We start from the raw sequence: 18,576 nt of genomic DNA on the forward strand, positions 1-18,576 counted from the left end.
GAGTTCTTTTTTTTTCAGCTTGAAATGATCCAAAGTTTACCCAGTTGCTGTCGTTTTCTCTGGCCTGTCTCTTCCCCTCGCTTCTCGCTAGTTCCCCTCTTTTAATCCATTTTCCATCAAATCACGTCGGCTTCAATGCACATATCAACAGCGTAAGAACTCTATAAGGATTAAATGAAGCTCCAGCTCCCTTGACAACATCTCCAGCCTGCTCCCTAACACTCGGCACCGCCAGCCCCAGCCTTCGGGTCCACGAACTTTCCCCTGTGTGTGTGAGCTCAGTCACCTCCGGCTCTCCAGCCCCGGACCCCATTCTCGACTCCTCATACCCACCTGTGTGTGTTCTCTCTGCTGGTTTATCAATAAAGGTCATTACCAACTATCCATCTGTTTGGTTGTGCTGCAATTGGGTCCTATCACACCCCGTTACAATTATACCAGGATCATGCTCCCGAATCCTACTTAACTTTGACCAAATGATCTGAACATTAACTACATGTAACCAGAATCAACATGTGTTAGAAATCCCTGAATCAACCATTCTGTTGCTGCTGAACCATCACAAACTAAAACTAAACGTCTGGAGCTGTGACCTATATGTACAGATCTGTACTAGAAACCGTCAGTGGACATGTTTGCACATCAGTACATTGGGTTTTGTTTTTTTTGACTACATACTTGCCTTGTTGTTTCTGTGGTGACTTGTTGTTGTAAAACCTTGTATTTATTGGTTGTAACACTTTCAAACAGTAAAATGTTCCAGACAGTTGAAGCAGAACCTGTTTCTATATCAACAAGGTGTGTTGATCAGTGAAATGACGGTTAGCAGGGACTTGATCTGTGATGAACAGGGAGAGTCCACAACTTAAAGCTCAGGTTAATCAGTCCTACTGTAACTTGACTTTTGAGGAGTCAGCGTGCCTGTGCTGTGCCTTTGCAAAACGTTAATTAATTAGGGATGGAGCACCAAAGTGTGTGAGGAAATTGAAATTGTGGTGTTTCTTACTATTTTCTTTCTCCTCCACAAAAATGAAATGTTTTTTTGGGCGCCTAAATATACTTGAAAACTCAAACGTTGCACACAGGTCTTACACACAGGTGTGGCAAAATGGCTCGATAGTGCCCCCCAGAAAATTTCAATGAGGCCCTTCCTATCCCCGGGGTTCCACCTACATGTACATGCCAAGATTTACAAAAAAGACTCTCACACCTATGAGAATTTGATGCTTTGCCATGAAACAGGAAGTTGTTATAACTCAAATATACATCGTCCAATATGCTCTACACTTTATGTTTGATGACAGTCCCACACTGAAGACATCTGGATAATATGAAGTCATAGTCATAGCGCCACCTACTGAAAACAGGAAGTAACTCTTGATCGTAATCATCATTTGATTTTAATTACATTTTCATGGTGTGGTTTACACTTGATATACAGGAACATAATGCATGTTGGTGGTGTCAAGTGGCCTCCTGGCAGAGGCCCCGAGGTTCGTGACAGGGCGAGGCCCCCCATATCACAGCTTGCAGCTTTAATTTCATTTCGTTATATAAGACAACAGTTATTGACAGTTGTCTTATATAACAAAATTAAATTAAAGCTGCACTTAAGGGGCAACATTTTTGGCCTGTGCACAATGATGACACACAGGAAACCAGTAAACACAACAAGACCATAACCCTTAACATGACAAGCTCTGCTTGGAAGTCGTCTCAGCACAAACACATTTACCCATTTATTTGTTTATTTATTTGGATCCCGAGTGGCCACTACCAAGGCAACTATTCTACCTGATCTATCTGTCTATCTGTCTATATGTCTGTCTATCTATCTATCTATCTATCTATCTATCTATCTATCTATCTATCTATCTATCTACCCATTCATCCATTCATCCATTCATCCATCCATCCATCCATCATGCAAAACAATAATATAAATTAAAATCAAAGACAGGGAACAAGAAAATAATGACAACAATGACAAGTTTCATGCTTTATCTAAAGAGTCAGTAAAACATCTGGTACAGCATGAAAACAATAGTAGTAGCACTAAAAACAGCATATACAGTGACTGAAGAAAAAAAAAAAGAGGTTAAGAAAATGAAAAATAAACCCAACTACTTCCTCATTATTCCTCATCATATGGTCAGATGTGTAGAAAAACATCCTTTTCGTAGAGGTTCTGGTGTTCTGTGCCGTTACATATTTAAGTATAAGTCTTTTGTTAAGATCAGGTGATTTTATAAAAAGGAAAAGAGCCTGGAAATGAAAGATTGTAGAATTTAAAGGTGATGAGTAGAGTTTAAAAGTTTACAGCTACAGCCAAGAGCAGCTGGTAACTGGTGGCTGCTGTTACTGAGAAACGCTCCCATTATGAAACAGCCACTATAAGTAAACACTCCCAGGGTGTCTGAACCTTCTCTTTTTACTCATACAGGAAACAACTCTGAGTGTGTGTGTGCGTGCGTGCGTGCATGCGTGTGTGTGCATTTTGATTGCAGACCAGCACAGTTGAGGATTCAGGTAATTAACATGTGATCAGTTAGTGAGCGCATAATTTGTCTTGTTGGTAAAATATGAAACATGAAATTGTAAACAAAAGTTATTTCCACATTTTCAAATGGAAAGTGGACTGAAGTTATCATTATAAATAACAAGTGTGAGTCGCTGCATGTGATATAAGAGTGAAAAAGTCATAACTCCAGTTCTTCATCACAGGAGCAATATACACACACAGACAGGGAGGAGAGAGTACCGGAATATTTGACTCTACCTACCAGAGCGGAGAAAAAAGCCAGTAAGTGGTCCTTGAGTGGACCAGATGATTGTGTCAAACAGAGGAAAAATTGTTCTCATTGTCTCTGTTGTTTTCTCAAGGGAAAATCTCAAAACATACTGTATTCATTCCACAAGAAAGAAATTATGTTTTTGCCTTTTGGTAAAAGTGAGAGAAAGTCAATTTCTGATCCTTCTGCATCAGTTTACTGCTGCAGTGATTAGACATTTGTTTTACTGACAACAGCACATCAAGAATGAAACAGACCAACACATATTCCCAACCAAAAACAAAACAAATGAACATTGTCTGGAAATATTTCAGTATTTATACAAATATTTTAATTAGGCAATCATTCAGTCTGTGTTGTTGACTGGCTGAAGGGTGTCTTGGACAGTTTCCTTTCACTGTTCCTGATCGGAGCGTTTACATTCAGCCTTACAACTTTCTTACCTGCTGCGAGTAGAACTGTGGTCAGGTAGAGGTCTTCTCTCATCACAGCACCTTTAATGTTCCAAAAATATATCACAGGACAAGTATGAGGAATTTCATATCCCTAAATATTTAACAGCTGCATTAATATTTTCCCAATACAGCCTGGTCCCACACAGCAATGATTTGACATTTAATCTGTTAGTTTACAGAAGGTAATTAAACACAGTGTATTTAGAAGAAATAAACTCCCTTTGCTGCTTTTATGTGTTTCATATCATTATAAACTGAATTTCTTTCTGTTCTGACTGTTGGACAGAGTCTTATCTCGGGCTCATGGAAATTTTTAAAAACAATCTTATATTTTATAGACTACTAATGTTGTTAATGAACTCATGTAAAAAGTAATCAGTGTTTAGTTGCAGCCTCCCTGAGCCTGAAGTAATGTAGGTTATCACTGAGGTCAGGTGACTGGGTTGTAAACTGGACATAACAATAAGTGAGTAGAAGCAGATGGACACTCAGTCAGCAGTCAGACTTCAGTGTGTCCCTGGTTGGTTCCTGTGTGATTCTCCTGTTTTCCACAGGACACCATTCTTCCAGTGTGTTTCATTCAGTGTATCAGAGAATGTCGGTGTGTGTGAGCGTATGTGAACTGTCCTGTGACGGTCTGACTTCTCCCTGCGTGTCTGATCAGACCTTTGTTACTTTTCTGTTTGCTCTCTTTCTTGTCTTTTTGTCCCTTTTCCCCCCGTGTCCATCAAGAAATGAGACGTTCTCACACCCAAAATGAAAAAAGACGGGGAAGAAAATCACACTCCCAGTGCATAATTCTTCCTGAAAAAGCCGGCAGAGAGAAAGAGCGAGAGAGGAGCAGAGGGCAGAGAGGGAGCGTCTCTCTGCCGTCCTTTCACTGGGACGGCCATATCTAATTGTGTCACAGTGATAAATGAATAGGTTTTTTGTGGAGGGGTCAGGAACCTCCCTTGGATCAGAGGCCCATCAAAGTGAATGGTTTATTTTTTCTGTTTGCCCCCCCTTCTTCTGTGAATGGATATTTAAATGAGTGCTCACTAAACAGAAAACAGCTCATCACAGCAACAACACTGATTCTACTCTCTTACTTTTTTCTCTTCTAGATGTTATTTTATTTTCTTGCAGAGTTGATACTTGATGACAAAAATAAATCAAAGTCTTTGTGAAATCAGTGTGAAACCCAGCGTCAGTGGAGAGGTTCCTCTTTATTCCTCTTCATTCCCTTTTGTTTTCAGTGGAGTGATGTGTGTGTCGTCCTCTTAAGTATTTTTCAGGGTGTGAACAGTGGATCTGTTTTCTTATTTTAAAACAGTGTGAAGTAAGTTCTGGACTCTTGTTCAGTTGTATCACATTATTCTGTTCATCTTCATTTTATAAATATCTGTTCACTTTAAAGTGTCGTCAACAGAATTTTGTTTGTGGGAACACATTTCATCGCATTAAACATTCAAAATTTTTGATTCAAAAATGATGGTAATAGCTCATATAGTATGATCCTACATATTTCATATGATGGTCAGAGGTGTAGAACTGGAGTTCACCTATGATGTACATGCATGCAGGCACACAGCACCGTTAAGTTGCGTCTCGTATAAGGTTATGTAACCACTGTTCCTATGGTGACAAGTTAACGTAGATCAGTCAACTGTGATCACATGATCAGATGTTAGACTGACTTTATGAGCAGTTTGATCATGTTGATAATATGACGCAGCATCAGACGAACATCCAGCTCAGTAATATTAGACCATACCTTGGATGTAGCAGGTCGTAGTTAGCGTAGCATTAAGCAGCAGGTGAATCAACACAAGTAGTTTGTGTTTTCACTGATTTCATTTACTGACTTGTGTCGAGCAAGTGAAGCCACATTGGAAACATCCATTCAAAGGAAAAGCTGCAATGCAGGCAGAGATCAAGCTAAGCTAACAGGCTAGGCTATTAAAACGTAGCTAAGCTAGCTTTCATCTCCAGCAGCACCAGCTGTCCCAGCGTAACAGACTGACTGTCATGCTTCTGTGTAAAAGCATCACAGATAAAGAAAGTGTCAGAAGAGTGAATGATGAATGAAAGGATGTTTTCTGTCTTTTCATCTTTACTAATGAACCATTTAATTCACCGAGCAGCTCAGAGGCTACCGGCAGCTACAGGCATCTTTTAAGGTGGAATGTTTTCTTGCGAGTCTTACGTTTGGAAATCAATTGATACACCTTCAAGGTTATAAAATCTGAACTCTTTCCAAACACTTCACTGTAGATGGAGCAGGTTGAATTACGGTCTCTATCCCTCACACTGTATTTTCTTCTTGCTCCTGCCAAGGAGGAGTATCTGGGTGGAAACCAACATGGTGCCATCTGTAGAACTGTTGAGCTAAACTCATGTCAGAAAAAAATTTAATTGTATCATGTATGCATTCTTTTATTGCATTGCATTGCCAGAGAGGATTAGACTCCATCGTAAAGTCTTCATATGTGAAAAGGGGGTGGGGCTGTGTGAATTATAGTAAACCCACCCAGTGTCTAAACACTGGTGGTGGTGGTGGTGGTGGGAAGCAGAGGATGCTGGAGATCTGGATGTGATGTGGACCCTGATGAGCTGGAACTGGTTCTGGATCTGAAGACTGGAGGTGGATGGGGTTGAGGACGGTCACAGCAATACGCACTGACATGAAGCTGACATCAGAAGAGAGGAGAACAGATTTTAAAATTTGACAGCAACAATGTGACTGGCTGGTTGAGATTGTAGCGGAATCTGATTTCTTACTGAAAACACCTGATGTCAGGTGATTACAAGAAGTGGGGTGAGGGAGAGAGAGAGAAAAACAGTGAGAGAGGGAGAAATGTGAATGAAAGAGGCACAAAGATAAAGATACTCGTCCTGATTGATCACTGTGCGACAACTACATCTGTCTCTGTGTCTCACATGAAGCTGTGGAGAGCTGCTCTTGTACTGGGTGCCATGGCTGCGCAGCCAGCTGTTGTATCATGTTCTCTTCTCACCTCCTAACATTATCAGCATTTCACATCTCGCATTTGTCAAGAAGCAGCCTCAGCTGCCTTTCAGTCAATCAAATAAATATATGAATTAATTATAAAATGAGAAAACATTTGGTCAGTTAAAGGTTGGGGTTGTAAGTGATTAAAATCTGCAACATGAGTTCACAGCTTGTCTCCTGAACACGTTTACTGCCTGAGAGGTGAACTGTGCTGGATGAACAACTCAATAAGCTGTTCAGTGTTAATTGTCTTAAATATAAACATGTTGAAAGACATATTCTTCGTCACACTGGCACCCACAACAGTTTGGAAGCACATTATCACAGTGTCACAGTCAGATTGATTAACTGAAACAAGCAGCAACCTCTTAGGCTGAAGCAAAACCTGCAGTTTCTCTAATGACCACTAGAGTCTGGCTCCAACAGTGAGTCAATCCCCATAGACTCCCATGTTAAAATGTCCAACTTTACAGCAGAAATAAACATGTTTACAGCCTGGTACAAAAACACTGGTCTCTAGAGCTAATTTCCTCCTTCATGACAGCTGTTTACATTTTATTAATGCTTAAAGTTATGGAGAATTGAGGGTGTGGCCCCTTTGAGTGAAAGGTGGATGAGCATATGCTCGCCACAAGCTGGCATGCATGTCTTACCTTAACACACACCCCTCTGCTTTGACCATTTATGGATTACCTGGGAGTTAGGGGCGGAGTCAGGCACTGCCAAGATGGCGACAGTGGAGCAGTTCACTCTGAGCTTCGAAACTGAACCACAAACCTGTGGGTGAGGTCACAGAGGCTTTTATCTACAGTCTATGGCTAAAACACTGATGTTATCTGAACAGTCAGACCTGGTTATCTTCTGCTTCAGGTTAGACTCCTCACACTGCATGACCCAGAAAAACACAAGAGCAGCACTTACATTTGATTCTGTAAGTAAGTATGTTAGCATGTTAATCCTGAATCCTGCCTGAACCGTTTCCCAGCATTCCCTGTTAATGGATCCATTTGCTGTATAGTGGAAGAACTTTAGCATTGTGTGACACACACACACACACACACACACACACACACACACACACACACACACACACACACACACAGACACTGACACAGGCAGCAGATGACTGCAGTGTGTCTAAAATAAAAGCGTGTGTCTATTTCAGTCAACCCCAGTCCAGTAATAGCACAGGCGGTCAGGAGGAGGAGGAGGGCTGGACACATGCTCTAATTGCAGCCTTGTCAATTGCAGCTCTCACTTTACACACACACGCACACACACACACACACCATGCTGTCTCTCCTTTGGTTAATGGTGATTTGACAAGAAACTGAGCATGAGAAAGGATTAAAACCATGATTCTTGTCTTTTTTAAAGTCTTTTTATTTTAGTAACCAGAGTTTCCAGGAAAGATATAAATGTTATAAAGTTTGCACCAATGTAGCATTGTATAAAAAAAGAAAAAACTGTTAACAATAATGACGGTAATGAAATGAGACAGCATTAACCCAACAACTCCTGACTGGGCCTTCCCATAACATGGAGTTGTAAGGACCTTGGCAGGGCTTCACTAGTACTGAAGGGACCTACTGAAAAAGAACACACAGCTGGGACAACTGTTTATTGTGTTGATGTGTGGAGCTCCCTCCTGGTTCTCCTGACTTCAGGTCTTAGCAGCCTCCCAGCAGGACCACTGCTGTTGTTGTATGCTTCACAGTCAGCTGTGAGGGGCAGAGGAGGAATTCCTCTTTACAATCACTTTCCAGTGTCTCCATTACGTTGTCCTGCTCTGGAGATATGGGTTATTTTTGGACAGGTAACTTCCTGTCAGTCAGTTTCTCCCTTTCCTCCACTTTTTCCGCCTCTTTACCTACAACCTCTGCATCATATGTGCTCTTCTTTTACCTTCATGGAAATGGCCCCCTCCCCTGGGAGGTCAAAGGTCAGGGTCAGTATTATATTCCAGCACAGCTGTCAGTTGTTCTGACCATGAAGAATGAGAGGTTCTTATAGTTTCCCTGTCGTCTCTCTCTGCTCCTGTGTCAGGTGATCAACGTGGACGGCAGTAACAGACAGACTCTGCTGGAGGACAAGCTGCCTCATATTTTCGGCTTCACTTTGCTGGGTGATTACATCTACTGGACTGACTGGCAAAGACGCAGCATCGAGAGGGTCCACAAAGCCACGGCTGTACGGGAGATCATCATTGACCAGCTGCCAGATTTAATGGGGCTGAAGGCCACAAAAGTGACAGAGGCGAACGGTAAGGATGACAGGTGAGGATGCGAAATGTGGTGTCAAATCAATGTTGATACTTAGTACGTTCCCTCCTTCAAACTGCGTCCAGGTACCAACGGCTGTGCGCTGGAGAACGGTGGATGCAGCCATCTGTGTTTCTGGCGCCGGCAGGCTGTCAGCTGTGCTTGTCCCATGGGGATGGAGCTGCTCTCAGACCTGCAGACCTGCGTGGTGCCAGAGGCCTTCCTGCTCTTCACCAACAGGTACACCCACCCGTCCATCTGCTTACTGTTCCACTGTTCCTCTCACCTGCTGCTGGTACATGTTGCATTACTTAGAAAACAAATGTCACATATACCTGAAGGACTTTGTGGACCACTGTTCCCTGGTGCTTAGGTGAGTGAGGCTGCTTCCTCTTCCTCTTTGTCAGCAGTTTCAGTCTGAAGTCTTGAGACATTGGTTTTATTGCCTCAGACTGGACCTGGTCCAGTAGGTGTTTTGACTCTGACTGGTCTTGGTCTGTGTAACTGGTGTCTGTTATTACAGCCTGTCCATACCTCACATGTGTCTGATGGAACTACAGTCGTCTAGACAGGCAGCATTTTACTGCTGCTATATAAACATAAACATAACCCAAAGCATATTTGTTACTATTGTCTTATGTCTCATATGTGTAACTGCAGTGTGTGTTGGACTCTGACCTCTGCCTGAACAGTCTGTACTGTACTTGAACGCACCCTGTGTAGACATGAAGCTCTGAAGCTGCTCGTCCTGCTCTGCTAGCGTGCTGCTCACGCTGCACAGCCTGTGGTTAGATTGTGGTTCAGTCTTTGGCCTCGAGCAGATCCAGTTGCTGTTCCCGCTCAGAGCCGCTCGCTGCTCTCAAAGCAAACTGCAACACAAAGCCAGAATCCCTCAGTAAATGCACCTGCATATTCTGTGGTGTGTCCTTTCTGTACCTCTTTTTAGTTGTGTAGTTTGTGTAGACTGTTTCTCCAAGAATATTTATACCCCTTTTTCCACTAACATTAGTAGGTATTAGTGAGTAAACCCAATAATAAAAGCTGATTGACCCCATTTCCACTGCCAGTCGAGTTTGTCTTTCTGTTCGAACTGAGGACACACAACTGTAGGGAGTGATGTCATCACATGCACTTAGAGAGTGCACACAGACACACACACAGACACAGTGGAGAGATAGTGAGCTGCTAGCTGCTGTGCTAATGGGTAAAACAGACCTGTCATGTCTGTAACGGAGCCTCTGTAATGAGACGCTTCCATCAGTGATTGTGTGTTTTTGAAACTTATTTCAGGACTGCAGCTTCACTCTTTCATCCCAGAGCTCAGTGTAGCTGCAGGGTTTCTGGTTTAACAGCACCTGGACAGGTGACAGGTGTGTTCACAGTGTCTTTGAAATTAGAGAGTTCACCCTTATGTTTACATCAATGATGATTGGAGCTGGAGCCGATAAATACCTTTCCATTGCAGACAAAAGCCTGATGTTAGTGGGTTGTTGACCTGTGGAAAAGGGGCTTTAGATTCTATTACACTTCGATTTTTCTCTTCTGCAAATGATGCAACATTTGGGCAAATTTATGCTGTTACATGTTTTCATCATCCAAACTTTTCTAAAAACAAAACTTTTTATCATAGTCAATGCTCACTCTGAACAACAGAAAGACAGAGATATGAAGACTATTGTGTAGCCATTGTTTTGTTTTTGTTATTCCTCTGTGCCGGCGACAGTTAGAGCTGGAGGTGTTATGTTTTCATATCGTCAGTGCGTCTTTTTGGGACTATTAATGATGGTGGACAACAACTCGGTGTGAAAAATGAATGAATTAGTGTTAAGGTAAAGTCTTCCCTCAAAATGAAAGTGGCTGTAACAGTAGCTAAACATTTTCTCCTCAGGGACAACATCAGGAGCATCTCTCTGGGCACCAACAGCAACGACGTGGCCATCCCTCTGACAGGAGTGAAAGAGGCTTCAGCTCTGGACTTTGATGTCTCTGAGAGGAGAATCTATTGGACAGATATCCAGGCCAAGGTGGGCTGGGCTAGAGAGACGTACTGAAGCTTTCGATTGAATTGAAGTTATGTCAGATCAAGTGAAACACAGACGAGCATTCACACACAATTTTCCCATTTGTATGATCTAGGTGTCAAATTATACATTTTAACAACATAGAAAGAGAAATTTAGTACACTGCAGGTGTAAAATGGTTTATTCTTTCATACTAAGATATTAGGATGTTTGTCTTTTGGCGATGATGATCCAAGCTTGTAAGGTGAAGTGTTTTAGGCATATGCCTTTGAAATGTCAAAGGGTGTAATTCATTTGACAATTAACAAGGTTTGCTAGCACAACACTATGCAGCTGCAGGCGCCAGGATAAGGATTTATTAAGATCATTTGAAGCCCGTTTTGTGCCAAATACATACAGGCTGACAAAGACAAGTACACAAATAGACTTTTACAGAACCTTTGGTACATTGTTCATAATAAATGGTTTGCAAATACATTTTGCAATTAGACATGTAAGAGCCGTGGATTTGATGTCATCAGTCAACTTAGGACTCAATATGCAAAATCATTTATATCTGTCCCATGGGTAAAACTCTGTGGTAAAATACGTGTTTCATATGCTGGAAATGGTGGCCATCTTGGAAAATAGTGGAAATGTCAAGCAGCTAATGGGATTTTTCAAATCAATGGCCTCAGACGTATAGACATAACCACACAACCAATTTTGGTGCTTTTATCCACATTTGAAAGACTATTACAGTTAAATCTGTGTTTGAAATGAGTGGGGTTGTGTATGTATATTTGAATGAACATGTATGTTAGATAATTGAGTCAGAACACATCTTTGAGCTAACTGTTAGCTAACTGTCTTCCTGTCTCACTGCCATCTTTCTGTCTTCCAGACAATCAGCAGAGCATATATGAACGGCAGCTCAGTTGAACATGTCATAGAGTTCGGACTGGACTACCCAGAAGGTATGGCGGTCGACTGGATGGGTCGTAACATCTATTGGGCCGATACAGGTACTAACCGCATCGAGGTGGCCCGGCTGGATGGCCAGTACCGGCAGGTCCTGGTCTGCAAGGATCTCGACAACCCACGCTCGCTGGACAACCCACGGTCACTAGCACTGGATCCAGCTAATGGGTAAGACTGGTATTACATGGTGTTAATGTGGTGGTGTTCCACTTCCAACACAGAGACGTTGTGGCTGCAGCTGCAAACAGCAGCAGTTAGTTAGTCAGTGGAGTGATTCAGTGACAGACACCTGTGTTAGACTTCACACTCACATCCATCTGTCAGGGGTCTGAGTCAGTGAATTCATGTAGCATGTGTCCTCACTCTGTTTGAGGCAGTGAGAGTGCAGTGATGTCACTGTGTTGGTATGAAGATACAACAGGCAGCATCCCGCCTTGTTCCCCAGAACCTCCAGCTGAGAGAGATGACACTTAAACCTGTTTGTTTAAACCACCTGTGTGTGTGTGTGTGTGTGTGTGTGTGTGTGTGTGTGTGTGTTATGAATGTTAAGTACCTGTGCCAACGTGCTACATTTCCTAACACACTTGGTGATGTCATGGCTCAGAGCTGTCAGGCTGTCGCCTGGAGGCATCTGATGTCACTTTATGATCACACACTCACACATGAATAAAAACAAAGTTGTTTTCTTTACAAAACAAAGCTCATAAAGTGGAAACAGGTTCCCGTCCTGGCAGAGTTAATCCAATCAAATAAAAACAGTATCAGGAAAAAGATTTGACTGAAACCACCACAGCTCGCTCACCTGACTGCCTGGCTGAATCAGTGTTTTTTCCCTTTTGTCCCTGCAGCTACATGTACTGGACAGAGTGGGGGGGTCGTCCTCGTATAGCCAGAGCTTACATGGATGGCAGCACCATCATGACCCTGGTGGACAAAGTGGGCCGGGCCAACGGACTGACCATTGACTACGTAGACCATCGCCTCTACTGGACTGACCTGGACACATGCATGATCGAAAGCACCAACATGCAAGGTTTGGACACGCTCACCAGCATTCTGTCAAGCAGGCGGTTACACACAGCACTATCACACTATCCTACTACTCTCTGACTGTCTGTGCATCAATAACTGGCAGCTCATTTCTCTTTAGATAAAACATCTGCACCGAAATAATAAACACACGAAGTAGAGGGTGCCGCCTGTCTCTGTGGGCTGATGTTATTCCGAATTTACATTTCAAATCAACATCTAATAATGTATTTATTACACTTATGGAGCCTGAAGATGCTTAAAAATCCTTTAAAAAATAAGTCTGATCCAATCTGATTATTATTCTTAACATTATTATTCACATTATTATTATTGTATCACTTCAAGTCAATACAAAGATGTTCTGAGCGATCACCTTCATCTTGTGATGAACCATGTCTAATGGGAGTGAGAATGACATGTTAGACGGCGCTCTCCACCACCATAATCACCACATGAGGGAATATGTTTATGAAGAATGGTTCATCCTCCTTCCATCCTCTCCTGTGACCTAACATCTAGTAGTTTAACAGAAAATAAATCTAGTAAGTGGACCTTGAGTTCATCCAGAAAACATTCAGCTACCAGACTGGACATAAACACTAAATCTCAGTTCATCTTCAGGGAGAGTGGAAAATATGATCAACACCAGCTGTCTAAAGAACAACAAGTTTACTAAAACTAATCAATTGCCAATACTTTCCTACCTTCACCATGGAGTGCAGGTTACTGCCTCTTTTCTGGTTTAGTTTACAGTCCACTCACATCCTCACTCCACTGGATGATGATGCTGTTGTTGATGAAGAGCAGGTTTATAGATGCTGTCTTGTCTTCTTCAGGCCTTCAGAGGGAGATCATCGTGGACGACCTCCCTCACCCCTTCGGTCTGACTCAGTACAGAGACTTTATCTACTGGACAGACTTTAACCTGCGCAGCATTGAGCGAGCAGACAAACGCAGTGGACTCAACCGCACAGTGGTGCTGCAGGTGTGGACCAGTTCTCAGTGAATTCTTTCACTTTCAATGTTTGATTTTTAGTGTGATTTTCGTTCTTCTGTAGCTTTTATTCAAACATGGAGGAGACTAAATAATTTGGAAGTTTTTTTATGTTAAAATGTTAAAGATTGTCACAGTCAGTCTGGAGATGCTGAGCTTTATTGCTGTTCCATCACTGTGTCCTCAGGGCCAGCTGGAGCTGATGCTGGACATCTTGGTGTTCCACTCCTCCCGTCAGGACGGTACCAACGAATGCTCCCACAATAATGGCAACTGCGCCCACCTCTGCCTGGCCACGCCTGCCGGAGCCCAGTGTCGCTGCGCCTCTCACTACACCTTGAACCCTGATGGACGAAACTGTAGCTGTGAGTACGGAGTTGCTGAGATATAGAGAGACCAGACATGTGTAGGACCGGGAGGGGAAGGCTTTTGGTTTGAATCCTAGGACTGGCTGTAAAAACTAATGTCTTAAATAAGTTCTACTTGAAATGTCCTGATGACGTATATTTCCAGAGCAGTAAATCCATCAGTACAACGCAGTCAATTGTTCTCATTGCTGTAAATCGGTGAAACTCAACACTCTCCTAGGGAGCGATTACAACCTCTGAGCCACTGCTAGGCTTTGAAAAAATGAAAAATAATCTCTTGAATCAAAAGAATCATCTCTTGCCTCGACTACCACACTCTTCTTCTGACAGGCCTCCCTTCACACAGTGAAACCCTTACAGAGGGTCCAGAATGCAGCAGTCTGGCTACCCATGACCTCCTGAATCTGATTCAGTCTCTAATGCTGCCTTCAGAGAGACATCTGGGTCTGATCCATCTAGTTGACCTTAATCATTCCTTCTCAGACACTGTGTTCCTCTGATGAATGTGGTCTGTCATCACCGTCCTGCACACAAGACAGTCTCAGTCCAGACTGGTCTGGTCTGGTCTGGTCTACCCATGTCTATCAGAGCAGGAGCGTCCCTCTCTGTCTTCAAGAGTCTGTTGAAGACTCTCTTCACAGAGCACCTCCTCTCCTAACACCTCTAACACTCTCACATGTCTAACTGGCTCCTACTGTGAACTTCACCTGATCTTCTTCACTTATTAAATAGATGTAGTACTTAGTTCTTACACCAAGGGCTCGACTGCTCTGAAGCTGTAGTGATGAACCTCACTGTAAGTCACTTTGGATAAAAGCTTCTGACAGATGAGTAAATGTAAATGTGTAAATGTAAAACAAGTGTTGAGTGTCACTGATGATAACTTACTGATAGAAGCGGTTTGAATCAGTTAATGAGTGGAAACTGAGTGTGAGAGCAGCAGAGTGGTGACTATTGTAAATGCACTGATTATGACACTATTTAACTTAAACATCTATAACGATAAAATTAAGTGATGAGATTTTATATGAAAAGGGCAACTGTCAACTTCACTGTGAAGTCATCATGTTCTGCAAAAACACCTCTGGTCATTATTTAACACTGGAACACTGGAAAGGAGAGACTGTGACCGTGGTTCAGCCTTCAACATTTATGTTTATGTTTCGGTCTAATCTAGAAATGAAAGTATCCTGAAACCAAAAAAATGACTGAGATTGGCTGCTTCATATCAGAAAAAGCTGAAATGAGCTTTTTGGTCACTTTAAATGTTCAGGTAGTTCAGTGAAGAACTACAGTTTGTGATGACTCGGCCCTGTCTACCAGGTTTCCCTGGCAGCTGTAGTTAGTAGACAAGAACAAATGGAACAGACATGACTGAAAAGGTTAAAGGATTAACCTATGTGGAAATCTGTAAACACACACACACACACACACACACACACACACACACACACACACACACACACACACACACACACACACACACACACACACACACACATACACACACACTGACTGTGAAACCCTGCATACCTCCATCAAACATGATGTTTCCAAAGAGGTCTCCATGCGTCCTCAGCGCTTGGGACCATCATTCAGAGTGGTTTCAGCTGTTTTCATAGGATGGTGTGTGTGTGTGTGTGTGTGTGTGTGTGTGTGTGTGTGTGTGTGTGTGTGTGTGTGTGTATGTGTGTGTGTGTGCTTGCGCGTGTGTGTGTGTGTGTGCTCGCGCGTGTGTGTGTGTGTGTGTGTGCGCGCGCGCACGCGTGCGTCTGTGTGTGTGTTTAGGCTCAGTGTTCTGGGTTTTGACTGCGTGTTTGTTTTTGTATTTCACAATATGCACTGAGCAAACCTCAGCCTTCATTTTGCCAGAGAGACACTGTGTCCACTCAGCACGCTCACTCCCTCTCTCCATCCATCTCTTCCCCTCTGCCCTGTCTGTGTCTCCCTCACCTCCCTCTCTGTCTCTCCCCCCCTTCTCTCTCTCCCTCTCTGTCTGCAGCTCCCTCCAGCTTCTTGCTCTTCAGTCAAAAGGCCAGTATCAGCAGGATGGTTTTGGGGGAGCAGAGTCCTGACATCATCCTGCCCATCCACGTCCTGAGGAACGTCCGAGCTGTCAGCTACGACCCCCTGGACCGGCTGGTCTACTGGCTGGACGGACGTCAGAACATACGCAGGGCCAGAGACGACGGAGCCATGGTAAACCTCCACCTGATACAGTGACAGCGCATGTAACAGATGCTAACAGGTGGTAGTGGATAAAAACATGTTAAATCTTCAGCATGTATCTTGTTTGCTGTCGTGGAAACGTACAATCAAACTGACAGTAAACTTGTCCTCCCTTTTCTATTACTGTGGTCAGTAAATGAAGCATAGTGTCAGCTGTGTCACCTCCTCTGAAACACGCAGCCTAAAATGGTCCTTGTTCCTCAGAGGACGAAAGGCTAGCAGGTTGATCCTGCTCCTCCTCCCCAAACAAAAAGGATCCACCTCACATAGATCAGAGTCCAGGCTTCTTCTTCTTTGGGCATTCCTTTATTTCACAGGACAGTGTAGAGAGACAGGAAATGGGACAGAGACCACAGATTCCTGCTGGCCGAGAGTCAAACCAGGGACTCGCTGCTCAGAGCATTTGTATCCATGTGGTATGCGCCTTAACCACTCAGCTCTCAGGTCTCCAGAAAAGTTGAGGTTTCTCCTGCACAGAGAGTGGACACACTTAGAATTGGCGAGACAGCTCATGAACTAATACAGCTAATTAATGGCTTTGTGGCTTTTTGTTATTTGATGTGAGATTAAATCCAGAGCACTAATTCAAGAGCACAAATTATTGAATCACAAACACAAATCAGTTCTTTCTCCATCACACGACGAGGCTCTGTAGGTTTGTCCTGGTCTGTCCTGGTCTGTCCTGGTCTGTCCTGGTCTGTCCTGGTCTGTCCTGGTTGTGTGGACAGGAGAGAGGAAACAGTGGGATAGCCTTTTTAAACCTGTAATGGCATGTTAGTGTTAAAATGCAGACTTTGATGGAGGACACCACTGAACTGGGATGTAGCTGTAGTATGATCAAAAAAACACGTGAACAGATGGAGACTCCTAATAACAGCTGGAGGGTTAACAGCCCCTCTAAACCCACTGGAGAAGTGTCAGTCCAGTTTTTACATAAAACTGAGGGAAAACTTCCTGAACATGATATTTTTGTGAATCTGACATACATGTAAATGAGCAAACAGATGAATGGGAAACCAATTGAGTTTCTGACAAAGCCTTCTCAGATGTGGACCAAACGATCTGATGCATCAGGTTACAGCTTCATACAAAGATAAATATTGTAGCTTTTTGCAGACTGATTGATCTGATTGATCTGCTGGAGTAGGGACAGAGCAGCTTATGACATCAGAAGTGCTAAAATCTGTGTTTGGTGTTCACCCTCAGTCCATGATAGTGAGCAGCACTGTTCAGCCAGTGGACAACCAGCTTCATGACCTGAGCCTGGACCCCTACAGCCGCCACATTTACTGGACCTGTGAGACCACCAACACCATCAACGTCCAAAGGATGGACGGACACACCGTGGGCGTGGTCCTGAAGGACGACACCGATAAGCCCAGAGCCATCGTGGTCAACGCTGAGAAAGGGTGAGCTCACTTCTATTCTGCTGTCTGCAGTTGGCTCCACAAAATAAAAGCTTTATTATATTAAGATGTGTTGTACTCCAACAATCCAATAAGTCATTAGAACAGTTTATGGTGTCACACAGTGAGAATAGGCAGGTGCATATAAGAACATATGTAAGTGTGTGTGTCTCTCTGCAGGTACATGTATTTCACCACGGTGCAGGAGCGCTCAGCCAAGATCGAAGGAGCCAGTCTGGACGGGACAGAGAGAGAGTCTCTGTTCACCACAGGTCTGATCAGACCAGTTGCTCTGGCTCTGGACAATAAACTCGGAAAACTGTTCTGGGTTGACGCCGACCTCAAACGCATCGAGAGCAGTGACCTGACAGGTGAGTGACCATGAACAGAAACAATTCAAAGAAGTCATTAAGTTGGATTTGTTACATTTCCTGTAACACTTTGAACACAAGTGAAGTGATGTTGTCAGATTAACGTGATGGTGTAATGATGTCAAACAGGGTTAAAACTCTCACATAACCACAGTAATAACTTGATCAAACAGCATCATTTCATTATATTTTCACTTTTCTTTCATACCAACTGTGGGGTTGAATAAATGAACAACCAGAAAAACTCTATACATACAGCTTATTGTCGAACATGCAGAGCCTCAGCACTGTCACATGCTATAAAACAAGTAGCAGAATTTGCTCTGTACTGATGTTAAAGGTTCTGTAAACGATCGTCATTGCTACTAGATGTTGCACTACAGCACCAGCATCTCACACCAAAAATAATGCTTCATCGGCCACTACTCCAGCCTCCGTTCAGCCACACCACCCCCTTCCCTTCATGTTCTCAGTATGGTGTTATGGAGCCCGGTGAAAGCCTCCACTAAACACGCAACAAGAAGCTCAACTGAATAAAGTTACACTGTGAACATGAGACACAAGAACAATCTAACCACAACCATTAGCTAATGCTAGCATAGCTGTGATATGCTCCACAGCAATGCTGACAGTTAGCCTGCTAGCAATAGCAACATTTATGCAACACATTCATAATATCAGAAACATGTGAG

General features: G+C 43.2%; 1 protein-coding gene across 1 annotated transcript in view; it reads left to right on the plus strand.

The window, feature by feature from the left end:
* lrp5 (LDL receptor related protein 5) overlaps window positions 1–18,576 on the plus strand; it is a 77,841-nt gene that overhangs the window by 48,780 nt on the left and 10,485 nt on the right. The window contains exons 12-21 of the mRNA XM_022762993.1: window positions 8,289–8,505; window positions 8,590–8,743; window positions 10,392–10,527; window positions 11,408–11,652; window positions 12,333–12,517; window positions 13,353–13,501; window positions 13,698–13,875; window positions 15,881–16,077; window positions 17,314–17,516; window positions 17,694–17,884. Coding sequence (XP_022618714.1) covers window positions 8,289–8,505; window positions 8,590–8,743; window positions 10,392–10,527; window positions 11,408–11,652; window positions 12,333–12,517; window positions 13,353–13,501; window positions 13,698–13,875; window positions 15,881–16,077; window positions 17,314–17,516; window positions 17,694–17,884 — 1,855 coding nt within the window. The remainder of the gene's footprint in view (window positions 1–8,288; window positions 8,506–8,589; window positions 8,744–10,391; window positions 10,528–11,407; window positions 11,653–12,332; window positions 12,518–13,352; window positions 13,502–13,697; window positions 13,876–15,880; window positions 16,078–17,313; window positions 17,517–17,693; window positions 17,885–18,576) is intronic.

Source organism: Seriola dumerili, unplaced genomic scaffold, assembly GCF_002260705.1.
Source record: "Seriola dumerili isolate Sdu_G_001 unplaced genomic scaffold, Sdu_1.0 BDQW01000465.1, whole genome shotgun sequence".
NCBI lineage: Eukaryota > Metazoa > Chordata > Actinopteri > Carangiformes > Carangidae > Seriola > Seriola dumerili.